The sequence below is a fragment of the Trachinotus anak genome, unplaced genomic scaffold (assembly GCF_046630095.1).
Source record: "Trachinotus anak isolate AG129_WGS33_773 ecotype Australia unplaced genomic scaffold, CSIRO_AGI_Tana_v1 ptg000004l, whole genome shotgun sequence".
NCBI lineage: Eukaryota > Metazoa > Chordata > Actinopteri > Carangiformes > Carangidae > Trachinotus > Trachinotus anak.
Genome location: NW_027273855.1, coordinates 26,558,227 through 26,572,719, shown reverse-complemented (window position 1 = coordinate 26,572,719; position 14,493 = coordinate 26,558,227). Strand labels below are relative to the sequence as shown.

The following is a 14,493-nucleotide window of genomic DNA, read 5'->3' as shown; positions in this document are numbered from 1 at the left end:
AGTTTTATTAACGTTTAAAATGAGATTGATTCGATGTTCACTCAAATGAACGATGTCAGTTCAACATCCCTGTGATTCAGAGAGAGCCAGACCTCATCACTGCATCGTCATCAGGTCCCGTCAGCTGGTCCAACAGCTGTGGGACACACTGAAACCAGGACCAGGAGGCCGATAGACTGTGACACTCGTTCCACTGGTGTAGTGACTTCAGTACTTCAGCACTGGGGGGTGTCGACTGTTCACACAGTGCCTCAGGGTTGTTTCTTCATGTTTGTTCTGTTTGTAGATGAGTCACAGATTGTCTCTCTGTTCGTCTGTAAGGTTTCTCTGTCAGAATACCCCTGTGGGGGGGAACACACCCCGAACCCCATCGCCAGTGCTGTGCCCCTCCCGGCCACGCCCACCTTCACCTCCACCACCCAGCTGACCGCCGTCACCACAGCAACAGAGGCGGGACACACCATCACCTTCCTGGGAGACAGAGAGGGAAGACTGCACAAGGTGAACACATGAACACAGTTAATACCCCTTTGGTCCCTGGATCAGCAGAATAAGTGTAACAGCCCCCCCCCCCATTACCACACTGGGCCCAGTCACCCCCCACCCCACAGCTGGTCCAGGACTGGTTGGACTGGGCGACTGATCACAGCTGTGACTGAAGAAGAAATCAGCTGTTTCCTGTTTGTGATTGTTTGTAACTGCACCAGGAAACACCTCACAGGCTGAACATACACAACAACTACACACAGCTACACAACATAACTCATTTACATGTCACACACACACAGTGAACAGCTTGTAGCCTGAGGCTCTTCATCAACAAAACAACAAACGCCTGCTACTGTGATAACTAACAGGCGATTAGCTTTGGGGGGTGGGTTGGAGTTGGAGGGGGGTGTCACAGGGGAGCAAGCTCAGACTCTTGCTGGTGATTGGTTATTGGTCCCCCAGGTGCACTCTGGGTAAGGATCCATCAGGACGCCTCTGAAACATTTACTGTGTGTGTGTGTGTGTGTGTGTGTGTGTGTGTTAATGAGGTGTAATCCTGCCTCAGTGAGGTAAACAGCAGAGCTTTGATTCTTTCTGTTAATATTTAATCACACAAACGCAGCACATTAACAGTCACACAGGTTTTAACACTGATCAGTGTGTCAGCTCACACACACACACACACTGTTGTGAAGAAGTCTGGACCGACTGTCCAATCAGAGCAGAGGATGTACAGGAGTTGTGTGTGGGTGGGTGCAGTGATAGTCCAGGGGTCAGATACATAAATGATGCGTACTCACAAAACCATGCGTCCACACCATTTCCTCTCATGAATCAGTGTCTATGAACAGACTGTGATCAGCTGATCATTCTTCTGATCATGTGATCAGCTGAGTTAAAGACACAGTGAAGTGAAAATAAAGAGGAGACACAGAATTGAATCACGTGAAAGCAGCTAGACTTTCTAACTCTGACCAGAGACTGTGTGAATGTTTCTGGTTTTGTGCGTTCACGTGGTTTTAGTCATGAATCACAGAATTTATGTGTCTGTGTGTTTCTGTCATGTCTCCCACGTTCAGACGGTCACAGCATTGACCTCAGTGAGAGAGAGGGTCTAACCCCACCTACCATATAACCTCAGCACAAATGAACCAATCACTGAGGGAGGTGGTTGTGATGTCAGACTGTTCATAATTTTAAATTAATTGTATTATTCTGATACCAACTGTGAGAGAGAGACAGGACAGGCAGAGAGAGGGGATGACATCAGACAAGGGCCACAGATCAGACTCGGACCTGGACTGCTGGACTTAACCTTTATGGCACACGCTCCACCAGGTGAACCAGAGGTACAGAGTGTTTTAAGAGGCTCCGCGTGGGCACCCGGAGTCAGACCAGTGAACCTGGACCTATTCATTTATCAGGAGTCCAGCAGCCAGGTGAGCTACAGAGGGGTGACCCAGGTGTAAGGGGTCCAGACCTGCTGCATCCAGTCTGTGAGACTCACCTGACCCCTTTTTGAGTTTTACATGAAGAACAAAACCCTGGATGTGGATCAAAGCAGCAGCACCTGATCGAGGTGTATCTCAGTGTCTCAAAACCAATGAGGTCACTTCTTAAAGAACAGACACATCAGTATCATCATCACCACCATCATCATCATCATCAGCATCATCACCATCACCATCACCATCACCATCATCACCATGATACAATCAGTTACAACATGTTGACTCAATCAGAGCAGCTCTGTGTGGTGTTTGTGAGTGTGTGTTCACCTGTGTCCCTGTCGTCCAGGTACTGGACAGGTACTGTCCTTGGTGAACTGAGCCGAATCTGGTTCAGTTTGACTCTGATCGATCTGCTCTGGATACGACAGAAACATAAACGTTCACCTCCAAACTGAAGTAACTCACCTGTCTGTGTCGCAGGTGATGGTGCGCTCTGACTGGTCAGGTGATCTGTATGGCAGCGTGTCAGTGGACAGCGGCAGCGCCATCAGTGCTGACCTCCTATTGGACGAGAGCCAGGAGCATGTTTATGTTTTAACCAGCAGCAGGGTGAGAGACAGTCATCCATGGTTTCTCTCTCTCTGCCTCTCAGTCTCTCTCTCTCTCTGCCTCTCAGTCTCTCTCTCTCTCTCTCTCTCTCTCTCTCTCTCTCTCTCTCTCTCTCTCCCTCTCAGGCTCTCTCTCTCTCTCTCTCTCCCTCTCCCTGTCTGTCTCTCTGTCTGTCTCTCTCTCTGTCTCTCTGTCTGTCTGTCTCTCTCTCTGTCCCTCTGTCTCTCTGTCCGACTCTCTGTCTCTCTGTCTGTCTGTCTGTCTCTCTCTCTGTCTCTCTGTCTGTCTGTCTCTCTGTCTCTCTGTCTCTCTGTCTGTCTGTCTCTCTGTCTGTCTGTCTTTATTGTTTATTTATCTATTGTTTATTTGTGTCTGTCTGTCTGTCTGTCTGTCTGTCTGTCTGTCTGTCTCTCTGTCTCTCTCTCTGTCTCTCTGTCTCTCTGTCTGTCTCTGTCTCTCTGTCTGTCTGTCTCTCTGTCTGTCTCTCTCTCTGTCTCTCTGTCTGTCTGTCTCTCTCTCTGTCCCTCTGTCTCTCTGTCCGACTCTCTGTCTCTCTGTCTGTCTGTCTGTCTCTCTCTCTGTCTCTCTGTCTGTCTGTCTCTCTGTCTCTCTGTCTCTCTGTCTGTCTGTCTCTCTGTCTGTCTGTCTTTATTGTTTATTTATCTATTGTTTATTTGTTTTTTCCAGATGTTCTCGTAAACATCAGTGTCAACGTCACCTTCAGACCAACCACTGGCTTTGGAGCTTTGAACCGACCAATCAGTGTGTGACTGTACAGAGCCTGCATCCGGCCAATCAGAGCAAAGATGAGCAGACCCAGGTAGACTGTTACTGTCAGCACATCCAGAACCTCTGTTCTCTTCTGTTCTTTTTCTTCTTTTCTCTTCGGTTCTGTTTTCTTCTGTTCGGTTCAGTTCTGTAACTAAAGCTGCAGCATGAGAACATCTGAAGACTTTGATATGAGAACAAAGGTAACAGACACCTTCAGGACAGACGAGGTGATCAGACCTGAGACATCTGAGACATACTGACACACAGACCCGAGACCTGCAGCAGTAAAACCAGACCCGACCCACCAGAGGGACCAGTGAAGACCTCTACCCTGAGGGTCTCCTCAGTCTCTGATGTAGATCTGACCATGGGTTTGTTTCTGTGTCTCCAAGGTAACGCTGTCAGTCATCCAGCTTCCTGCCCTCACTGATGCCGAGTCTCTGTCCTGCGTCTTTGGGCTTCTCCTACCTCAACCCGCCATTGTCATGGGAACCAGCATCACCTGTCAATCACCTGCGCCAGAGCTCCTCCCACCCATGCCTGCAGGAAGTGGTGAGTGAGACAGCGGTGTAGGGAGTCATTCACGTTTGAAGGTCCACTGATCAGGACTCACAACTTCCTGTGACTCTCTTCTTCCAGATCACATGATCCTGCCTGTGTCACTGAGGTTCGGTCACGTGACCATCACCACAGGTAACCTGACCTTCTACGACTGTGAAGCAGTGAGCCGACTGAACCAGAGCTCCCAGTAAGACTCAACAACACAGTACACTGGTGATGATGGTGATGATGATGGTGATGATGAAGATGATGAAGATGATGATGAAGATGATGGTGTGTTTCAGGTGTCTGGCCTGTGTCAACAGTGTGTGGAGGTGTAACTGGTGTCCTCTGGATCAACTCTGCACTCACAACCACAGCTGTCCAAACCAGCACATCATCCTGAACCAGAGAGTGAGACTGTCTGTCTCTCTGTTGTCTGTCTGTCTCACTCTGTCCCCGTCTGTCTCTCTGTCCCCTGTCTGTCTCACTCTGACCCCTGTCTGTCTTTCTGTTGTCTATCTGTCTCACTCTGTCCCCGTCTGTCTCTCTGTCCCCTGTCTGTCTCACTCTGACCCCTGTCTGTCTTTCTGTTGTCTATCTGTCTCACTCTGTCCCCGTCTGTCTCTCTGTCCCCTGTCTGTCTCACTCTGACCCCTGTCTGTCTCTCTGTTCTCTGCCTGTCTCACTCTGTCTCCTGTCTGTCTGCAGGACTCTTCTGGTCCCACTTCCTGTCCTCTGGTCTTCTCCCTGCAGAGTTCTGCCTTAGTGCCATTGGGCCAGAGCACCACTGTGGTGTTACAGGGACGGGACCTGGACGTCTACACGGTGAGACCTGTTTGTTATTTAGACAGTCGACTGTATCAGATAGAACCAGAACCAGAACCAGAACCAGGGAGTCTTGGTGTGGACCACATCCTCAGTCACTGCTCTACACCTCAGTGTAAATGGGTTGTCATGACAACTGCAACTTAAAAGGCGACAAGTGAATTTGATCTGGATACAAACCATGTGAAGTGAGTCAGTGTGAACGTGGTTTCAGGTCTCTGTCAGTCCGGTCTAACTGAGGACCTGGATCAAATCACGTCTCCATCTGTCTCTGCAGGATCAAGCTCAGTACGTGTGTGTTGTGGAAATCCACGGAGTCCAGATCAACCTGACAGCTGCTGTGGAGAAAACACACGACAACACACACACCTTCACCTGCAGCCCACACCAGGTGACACACTCACCTGGACAACCTGTCTCTTTCATCTGTCTATCTATCTCTCACCCGTCTGTCAGTCTCTCACCTGACTGTTTCTCTCTCTCCCCCATCTGTCTCTTTCTCACATGTCTGTCTCTCACCCATCTGTCTGTCTCTCACCTGGCTGTCTGTCGCTCACCTGACTGTCTCTCTCTCACATGTCCCTCTTTCACCTGTCTTTCTGTCTCTCACCTGTCTGTCTGTCTCTCACCTGGCTATCTCTCACCCGTCTGTCTGTCTCTCACCTGTCTGTCTGTCTCTCACCTGGCTGTCTCTCACCCGTCTGTCTGTCTCTCACCTGGCTGTCTGTCTCTCACATGTCCCTCTTTCACCTGTCTTTCTGTCTCTCACCTGTCTGTCTGTCTCTCACCTGTCTGTCTCTCTCTCTCACCTGTCTGTCTCTCTGTAGTTTCAGTATGCAGTCAGTCAGCTTCAGTACTCTGCTTCTGTCTACCTGCGTAGAGGAGAGAGACGCATTGATGCCTTACCTGGCCTTCGACGTAAGAACCTCACCTGTGTGTGAGAGAGTGTGTGTGTGTGTGTTTTTGTGTGTGAGTCAAATAGGTATCACTGACTGTGTCTCTTGTGTTCCTCAGTCCAGTTGTATGACTGCTCAGCTGGCCAATCAGATTGCTCACAGTGTAGGGCGGTACCTGAGGAGTACGGCTGTGTGTGGTGTCCAGGAAGTCCCACCCCCAGCTGTGTTTACAACCAATCATGTACCAGCACACCTGCAGACACCTGTCCGCCTCCTCAGATCACACAGGTGAGTCTAATGATCCTTCAGTCTGTTTGTTGGCTGAGGTCTTGTTTGTTGCCATGGAAACTTTCAAACTGCCTGTCTACCTGTCTGTCTGTTCACCCACCTGTCTGTCTGTCTGCAGGTGTTACCTGTCTCAGGTCCTCTGGAGGGCGGAGTCTTGGTCACAATCATAGGGTCAAATCTGGGGATGAGGTACCAGGATGTGGTGGGTGGAGTCACAGTGGCAGGTGTTCAGTGTCCACCCCAACCCGAAGGGTACCACATCTCCACCAGGTAACACACACACACACACACACACACACACAAACACACACACACAAACACATGTACACACACTCAAATGTATTTAAAAATGGCTGTTCATAATGGAAAATACTGTGTGTGTGTGTGTGTGTGTCTGTGTGTTGTAGGGTTGTGTGTGAGCTGCAGCCCAGTAGGAAGCAGAGGGAGGGACCTGTCCTAGTTACTGTGGGAACAACCCCTCCTGGGAGGTCAACGCAGATCTTCACCTATCAGGTGAGAGAGATGTTGATCCAGCTCAGCTGAGCCCTGCAGAACAAGGGAGCAGTGGTTCTCCTCCTCCTGATCCTGGATCTCAGAGTCCAGACTCTCAGCTGCCTGGATCCACCATCTCATTGTTTCAGTCACTACACAGAGACCAGGGCTACAGGGGTTAGGGTTAGGACCAGGACTGCAGTGAGAACTGGAACAGAGATCCACTGGTCTGGGACAGAGTCCACATCACTGCTGACTGACTCTGAACCAGTTCACCTGTTGATGTCAACACTCCATCAGTGTGATCTCAGAGGTCAGTGCAGGCCAACAGCCCCCCAGACCACCTCAACAGCCCCCCAGACCAGCTCATGCACACACCCCTGCAGGTTTCTCCATGAGACCCCGAGCAAAACTCTGGAGTTCTCCAGGTGGTGTCGCCTCCAGGACTCCACCCAGAGACTCCAGGACACAGACCTGCCAGAGACATGTAGTCCTCTGAGGGACCCCACAGCCCAGGACCACAGCCAGGTTCCATAACCAGAACTACATGTAGGGAGTAACACTCCACCTTCCTCACCCCTGGCTCCTCCCTCACCAGAGAGGTGATGTTAGATGACTCTAGAACTGGTTCACCCGGGTCCAGGATCCCAGCTGACAGCACCCCTGACCTCAAAGTCTGCAGCTATTTAGAGGAAACTGGCCTGCAGGGGGCCTGGTATCCCTGGTCTAACTCCAATTTATAAAGCTGAACTGGTTTTAGTCTGGCCCCTCACTTGGAACCATCCTTGGAAGACCCCAACAATACAGCTTCCAGGGTCACAGGGTCACAGGGTCATGTGACATAGGGTCTGACCCACCTCCTCTTCAGTTTCAGATCTAACCCCTGTGTCTTCTTGTGTTCAGGACCCTCAGCTCCTGGATCTGGTTCCTAATAAAGGTCCAGTCTCTGGAGGAACCAGACTGACCATCAGAGGACGGCAGCTGCTGACGGGACAGACATCCGACCTGAGCGCCTTCCTGGGTCCACAGCCCTGCTACATGTGAGTACTGCAGTACTACTACTACTACTACTACTACTACTGCTACATGTCAGTACAGCACTACTACTACTACTACTACTACTGCTACATTTGAGTACTGCAGTACTGGTACTAACAGCAGTTTATTCTGATGTTAACATCCTCTCCTTGTCTCCTCAGTGTGGAGGAGGTGAATGACACCCAGTTGGTGTGTCAGACTGGTTCCAGTACTCAGACTGGTGGAGTCACGGTTCGGGTTTTGTTTGGAAAGGCCGAGCGGATCGTTCCCAACGTCACCTTCCGTTACCTTGACGACCCCGTCATCACTGATGCCACACCTTCCGAGAGCTTCTATGAGTAAGAACTCCATCACCAGTGATCAATCACTGATTACCCTGATGACCTAATAAGGTGCTGACTTCTTGTCTGCAGAGGGGGGCGTGTCATCATGGTGACAGGCAGGAACCTGGATGTGGTGCAGCAGCCAATCATATATGTGTGGGTGGAGCCTCTGGATGTTCAGAGGGTGAAACGGAGAAGACGATTGGCTCTCCTCACCGCCAAGCAGCAGCTGGTCTTCAACAGCACCATGACAACGGTGAGATGAACCAACCAATCAGAGACAAATCTGAGTCGCAATCTGTGCTGAATTTGAATCAACCACTCTCTCTCTACACCTGTCTGTGTTTCCACCTGTCTGTCTCTCAGGTGTCAGAGCGCTGTACAGTCCTGTCATCCTCTCAGATGACCTGTCCGACCCCCAGAGTGACCTCAGAAGTCAAAGTAAAAAGTGTCTGGTTTCAGCTGGACAACGTCAGAGTCCACTACGAGAGCATCAGGGTACCTTTCTGACTGTCTGACTGTCTGTCTGTCTGTCTGTCTGTCTGTCTACTAAGGGGGACACAGAATGGCGGACAGATAGAGAGCCAGGATGAATGAGATTGAACAGGAGAATTTCCCAATGATGATCATTTCTCTATCTAATGGAGTAACCTGTCTGTCCGTCTCCACCTCCTTCCTCGTCTGTCTGTCTCCACCTCCCTGTCTGTCTCTCTCCACATGTCTGTCTCTTAGGGTAAAAGCTTCACCTATTATCCAAACCCAGAGTTCTTCCACCTGAACCGAGAAGCTCCAGACGCTCCATATCGTTTCAAACCTGGAGGCGTTATCGCTGTGGAGGTAAAGACAGGAGCTGACGTCCGTCAGTACAGGACCCGACACAATCAGTCAGTCCTGATGTCTGTGTTCTTGTCTCTCAGGGTCAGGACCTGACCAGAGCCATGTCCAGGCAGGAAGTGACAGCCCGGCTCGGAGCTCAGGAGTGCGAGGTGAAAACTCTGGACAACACTCACCTGTACTGTGAACCTCCAGAGATCCAACCAATGAGTGTGGATGACAGCAACGACCTGCCCAGTCTCAAGGTAACATGTTCGCATCCTGTACCAGTTCACACATGGAGCTGTACACATGACACACACCTACATGTAGATGAACATTCAGAACACGTGTGTTTATATACACAACACACAGTGTGGACATCAGCAGGGAGCTGCTCACAGGTGAACACACCTGCATCACTGTGTGATCTATGACTTCCTGTTTGTGTGTTTTGTCCTCTGGGACACACAATGTGTGACCAGTTACACACACACACACGCACACACAAACAAACACACAAACAAACAAACACAACACAAATGGATGAGAGTGTGTCTGTGAACAGAGCAGAGGAGACCTGGTTACAATAAATCTCTGTCTGTCTGCCTGTCTGTCTGTCTGTTCACCTGTCTGTCTCCCAGGTGTTTATGGGAAATCTGCAGGTGGACCTGGGATTGGTTCAGTACGACAGTGACTCTCTGCTGTCTCCTGTTCCATTGGCTGCTCAGATTGGTTTGGGGGCGGGAACAGCTGTAATCATCCTGTCAGTGCTGGTCGTCATTCTGATGTACAGGTAGGTACCTGTCTGTCTGCCTCCACCTGTCTGTCTGCCTCTATCTGTCTGTTTCTCTGTCTCCAGTTCAGTTATTTTAGTCTCAGTCTCTTCACACTGACAGCTTCAGTTTTACCTTCTGTCGGTTTCACTTGAAGTCCAGTCCAGTTCAGTCCAGTTTAGTCCAGTACAGTACAGGTGTCTTCTTCCTCTTTTCCCAAGACACTTTGGTATGATCTTGTTCTGGATCTTGTTCTTGTTCTTTACTGAAACTGTTTCATCTGATTTTCTACAAACCATCACCACAGAGGATCTAAAATGTTGTACAGCTGTTGGATTTCATGACTAGCTTGTGTTTTCTGTGTGTGTGTGTGTGTGTGTGTGTGTGTGTGTGTGTGTGTGTGTGTGTGTGTGTGTGTGTGTGTGTGCAGGAGGAAGAGTAAACAGGCCCTCAGAGATTATAAGAAGGTTTTGCTGCAGTTGGAAACTCTGGAGATCAATGTGGGAGATCAGTGTCGTAAAGAGTTCACCGGTACACAACAGACACACACTGCACATGGTCCAATCAGAAACATGTCACCACAACAGACACACAGCAGCTTTGATCACATCTTCCTCTGCAGATGGAGTTTGCACATTTTAAGGATCAGTGTGAGAATGAAAGTTAGTTGTTGACAGTAACGGCTGCGGTGACCTGACAGTTCAAACTACAGAATCATTCATTGAATCAGATCAGTTTTCCCACTTGCAGCTGCAGTTTACTCCCCCCTCTTTGTGTAGACCTGATGACAGAGATGATGGACTTGAGCAGTGATGTCGGAGGACCAGGACTCCCCCTGCTGGACTACAGGATGTATGCAGAGAGAGTCTTTTTTCCCGGCCAGCAGACGGCACCACTGAGCCGCCAGCTGGACCTGCCAGAGTCCAGGAGGCAGACTGTGGAACAGGGTCTCCAGCAGCTCAACAACCTGCTCAACAACAGACTCTTCCTTACCAGGGTGGGTGATGGCAGAGTGGGCAGGAGGGGGCTGATGATCAGGAGAAACCTGGACCTGCAGGTGATGCTTATTTTCTGTCTCTGTCTCAGTTCATCCACACCCTGGAGGCCCAGCAGGGTTTCTCTCAGAGAGACCGGGGCTACGTTGCTAGTCTGCTCACCATGGCCCTTCATGATAAACTGGAGTACTTCACTGAGGTCATGAAGAGTCTGCTGCAGGACCTGGTCCAGCAGTACGTTGCCAAGAACCCCAAACTCATGCTACGCAGGTATGTAAAACAAACACACCTTTATCTGTGAAATCAGTCAACCCCAGACAAGTTCAAACAACTGTACCAGAGCTGGTTCGTGTTTGTCCACAGAACCTGAAACTCAGTGCAGAAAACAAGTCCTTCAGAAAGAACTGATCAGGTCTAATCACTGTGGGCACATTTATTAGGCTTTAAAACATGTAAATGTCCTCAATCACCCAGGACAAAGGGTTTCAGTGTATGGTACCTGGACTTGATTCTATAGGAAGTCTAGACCCCTTACACCAGAGACACCCTAGATGTGTGTCTACCCTGGCATCTGGAGTCAGACTGAGCCAGAAATTGATGGATTGTGGGATTTTGAATTGGTACTTAGTTCATCCTGTCTTTCTGCCTGTCTCTCTGTCTGCCTGTTTGTCTCTCTGTCTGTCTGTGTCACAGGACAGAGACAGTTGTAGAGAAGATGTTGACCAACTGGATGTCGATCTGCCTTTACTCCTTCCTCAAGGTAAATACCTGTATGTCTCAGTGTGTCTCTCTTTGCATTGACGTGTCTCTAACTCTCCCACTGCTCATCTCACCTTCACCTGTCTACCTGTCTGTCAGGAGGTGGCAGGGGAGCCTCTCTACATGCTCTACAGAGCCATAAAGTACCAGGTGGATAAAGGGCCGGTCGACGCCGTGACAGGAAAAGCCAAACGAACACTCAACGATAGTCACCTGCTGCGAGAGGACATTGACTACTGCGCTATGGTAACCACAGCAACGCACAATCTCACCTTTCTGCACACACCTGGACAATATAGGTAATTCATAATGGACAACCAGGTGTGCTGATACGTATACACATGATAAGGTGGTCACACAACCACGTGTACCTGTCTCGCTCTCTCTCTCTGTACCTGTCTCTCTCTCTGTGTACCTGTCTCTCCCTCCATACCTGTCTCTCTTCTTGTACCTGTCTCTCTCTCTCTGTACTTGACTCTATCTTTGTGTACCTGTCTCTCCCTCTGTACCTGTCTCTCTCCTTGTACCGGTCTTCCTCTCTGTACCTGTCTCTCTCTCAGACTCTGACGGTCTTGGTGAAGAACGGCGTGGAGGTTCAGCCGTGTCCTGTTAAGGTGCTCGACACCGACACCATCACACAGGTAGGTTACTGTCTGTCTGATTACCATCTGCATGTCTTGCTGTCACCTGTCTCCCTCTCACCTCTCTGTCTCCGTTTGCAGGTGAAGGATAAGATCCTGGATCAGGTCTACAGGGGAGCTCCGTTCTCTCAAAGACCAGCAGCTGACAGTCTGGACCTGGGTACACACACACCTGTCTCACCTGTCTCACCTGTCTGGTTTGATAGACAGCTCATACTGACCTGTGTCTCTGTGTTTGATGACAGAGTGGCGTTCAGGTCAGGCGGGTCACTTGACACTGTCAGATGATGATGTCACAGCAGTGGTTCAGGGTCGCTGGAAACGAATCAACACGCTGCAGCACTACAAGGTAACAACTGACCAATCACAGCGTGTCCTCACGTCCTCCTCATGCTCTCCGTCTGTTGTTCTCTCTGTTCTCTGGGTTCCTCTTCACCTTCTTTGTGCCCTTTATGTGTCCGTCTTGTTCCTCAGGTTCCAGACGGAGCAACAGTGGCGCTGATTCCTCGTTCTCAGAACTCAAGTGGAGTTGGAGTCAACCAGGTCTTCCAGACCGGAGAGAGTAAGAACATCCAAACACTCTAGAACTTACAGAACATGTGAAATCCAGAACCAAACCAGAGAGAGCCATGTAGAACATCTAGAACCCAGACTCAGTACAAAGAACACACAACATATAGAACCTGTAGAGAACATAAAGGCAAATATTTACAACATATAAAAACCCAGAACGAGTAAGATATCGAGACCATTAGGAACATTTAGGATATGAACAAGACACAGAACCCAGACCCAACTCAAGAGAACCATCTAGCATATCTAGAACCCACAACCAAGACAGGATCACCTTGAACATTTAAAATTGAAAACTCAAGCATGTAGAACTGAGACCAAACAAAGAGAAACATGTAGAGCATCCTGCAGCCAGAACAAACAACATCTAGACCATCTAGAACATTTAGAAGAGAACCATATCGAACCTAGAATGAAGACATAAAGAACCATTTAGCATATCTAAAGCCCAGACCACATGCAAAGTCTAGAGCCTTGAACAATATAGAACCCAGAACCAATGTGAAGAGACTGATCAGACACCTGCTGGAGCCCAGAACAACACGAACAAAACCTTCTAGAACAATCACAGCACCAAGACAAGGAACTAAAATGTACACAGAAAGAACCAGTGAGAACCAACACCTGTCATCAGTATGATCAACAGTCTGTGTATTTTTTCCTATTGGTCGTCATGGTGACTGTTGGTTTCTGTGTGTGGTTGCTAAAGAAACACCAATGCTGGAGGGCGAGGAGGAGGAGGGTCTGCGTTTGTGGCACCTGGTGAAGAGCAGCGAAGATCCTGAAATTCCAAAACACAGAAAGAGCAGCATGAGGGAGAGAGAGCGCGCCAAGGCCATACCTGAGATTTACCTGACCAGGCTGCTGTCCATGAAGGTAACACACAAGAACACACCTGAGATTTACCTGACCAGGCTGCTGTCCATGAAGGTAACACACACGAACACACCTGAGATTTACCTGACCGGGCTGCTGTCCATGAAGGTAACACACACGAACACACCTGAGATTTACCTGACTAGGCTGCTGTCCATGAAGGTAACACACACTAACACACCTGAGATTTACCTGACCAGGCTGCTGTCCAGGTAACACAAACACAAAATTTCAACCTGTCTCTCTCTCTCTACCTGTCTCTCACTCCTCCTATCTCTCTACCTGTCTTTCTCACTACCTGTGTCTCTGTAGGGGACGTTGCAGAAGTTTGTGGACGATGTCTTCGTGGCAATCCTCAGTACTAAGCGTCCTCCTCCGATAGCTGTCAGGTTCTTCTTCGACTTCTTGGATGACATGGCTGAGAAACACGGCATTGATGATCCAGAGACGGTCCACATCTGGAAGACCAACAGGTAAGACACACTATTGGTCATGTGACACACCTGGCCACCCATCTGTCTCTCTGACCTGTCTGTCTGTGTGCAGTCTCCCTCTCAGATTCTGGGTGAACATCTTGAAGAACCCTCAGTTTGTTTTGGACGTTCAGGTGACCGACAGCATCGACGCCGTCCTGTCTGTCATCGCTCAGACCTTCATCGACTCCTGCACCACCTCTGAGCACAAAGTGGGACGGGTATGACCTGTCTGTCTCTATTTCTCTGTTACAACATGTAGTATCTGGCTTTACACATGTTGTGTCTTTGTGGACCTCATGATATATTTCTGTCCAATCAGGACTCTCCTGTCAACAAGCTGCTGTACGCCAGAGAGATCCCTCGATACAAACAGCTGGTAGAGAGGTGAGACACCCTCCTGTCAGGGTGAAACAAGGTTTAACATGTACAGTTCAGTTGCCATGGAAACACACTCTCTGATATACAGTTACCATAGAAACACCCTCACTGTTGTACAGTTACCATAGAAATGTGCTCACTAATGTCACATTGTGTAAACCTTGTGTTTGTATGTTGCATGTGTGTGTTTGTATGTGATGTGTTTGTGTGTGTCCAGGTATTACAGCGACATCCACAGTGCTGCGTCAGGCTGTTACCAGGAGATGAACTCCACCCTGACTGAACTCTCTGGGGTCAGTGAACCTGAACCTGAACTACAGACGTCCCTGAAGAAACCACTTCACATTCACATCATCTTCTCTGTCTGTTTCAGAGTTTTGCCTCAGAGATGAACAGTCTTGTTGCTCTTCATGAACTCTACAAGTACATTAACAAATACTACGACCAGGTAACACACACACACACACACACGCACAAACAC

At 49.3% G+C, this 14,493-nt stretch overlaps 1 protein-coding gene across 1 annotated transcript in view; it reads left to right on the top strand.

Annotated features, from left to right (window-relative positions):
- plxnb3 (plexin B3) overlaps positions 1–14,493 on the top strand; it is a 51,790-nt gene that overhangs the window by 31,931 nt on the left and 5,366 nt on the right. The window contains exons 5-38 of the mRNA XM_071477534.1: positions 322–501; positions 2,421–2,554; positions 3,126–3,369; positions 3,713–3,872; positions 3,960–4,068; positions 4,166–4,274; positions 4,572–4,688; positions 4,966–5,079; positions 5,516–5,606; positions 5,703–5,872; positions 5,991–6,142; positions 6,280–6,385; positions 7,268–7,404; positions 7,564–7,740; positions 7,816–7,981; positions 8,092–8,223; positions 8,458–8,562; positions 8,643–8,804; positions 9,183–9,334; positions 9,745–9,845; positions 10,094–10,311; positions 10,401–10,579; positions 11,003–11,069; positions 11,168–11,314; positions 11,629–11,709; positions 11,791–11,869; positions 11,955–12,058; positions 12,184–12,271; positions 12,992–13,158; positions 13,471–13,631; positions 13,705–13,852; positions 13,954–14,018; positions 14,230–14,305; positions 14,386–14,460. Of these exons, the coding sequence (XP_071333635.1) occupies positions 322–501; positions 2,421–2,554; positions 3,126–3,369; positions 3,713–3,872; positions 3,960–4,068; positions 4,166–4,274; positions 4,572–4,688; positions 4,966–5,079; positions 5,516–5,606; positions 5,703–5,872; positions 5,991–6,142; positions 6,280–6,385; positions 7,268–7,404; positions 7,564–7,740; positions 7,816–7,981; positions 8,092–8,223; positions 8,458–8,562; positions 8,643–8,804; positions 9,183–9,334; positions 9,745–9,845; positions 10,094–10,311; positions 10,401–10,579; positions 11,003–11,069; positions 11,168–11,314; positions 11,629–11,709; positions 11,791–11,869; positions 11,955–12,058; positions 12,184–12,271; positions 12,992–13,158; positions 13,471–13,631; positions 13,705–13,852; positions 13,954–14,018; positions 14,230–14,305; positions 14,386–14,460 (4,473 nt within the window). The remainder of the gene's footprint in view (positions 1–321; positions 502–2,420; positions 2,555–3,125; positions 3,370–3,712; positions 3,873–3,959; positions 4,069–4,165; positions 4,275–4,571; positions 4,689–4,965; positions 5,080–5,515; positions 5,607–5,702; positions 5,873–5,990; positions 6,143–6,279; positions 6,386–7,267; positions 7,405–7,563; positions 7,741–7,815; positions 7,982–8,091; positions 8,224–8,457; positions 8,563–8,642; positions 8,805–9,182; positions 9,335–9,744; positions 9,846–10,093; positions 10,312–10,400; positions 10,580–11,002; positions 11,070–11,167; positions 11,315–11,628; positions 11,710–11,790; positions 11,870–11,954; positions 12,059–12,183; positions 12,272–12,991; positions 13,159–13,470; positions 13,632–13,704; positions 13,853–13,953; positions 14,019–14,229; positions 14,306–14,385; positions 14,461–14,493) is intronic.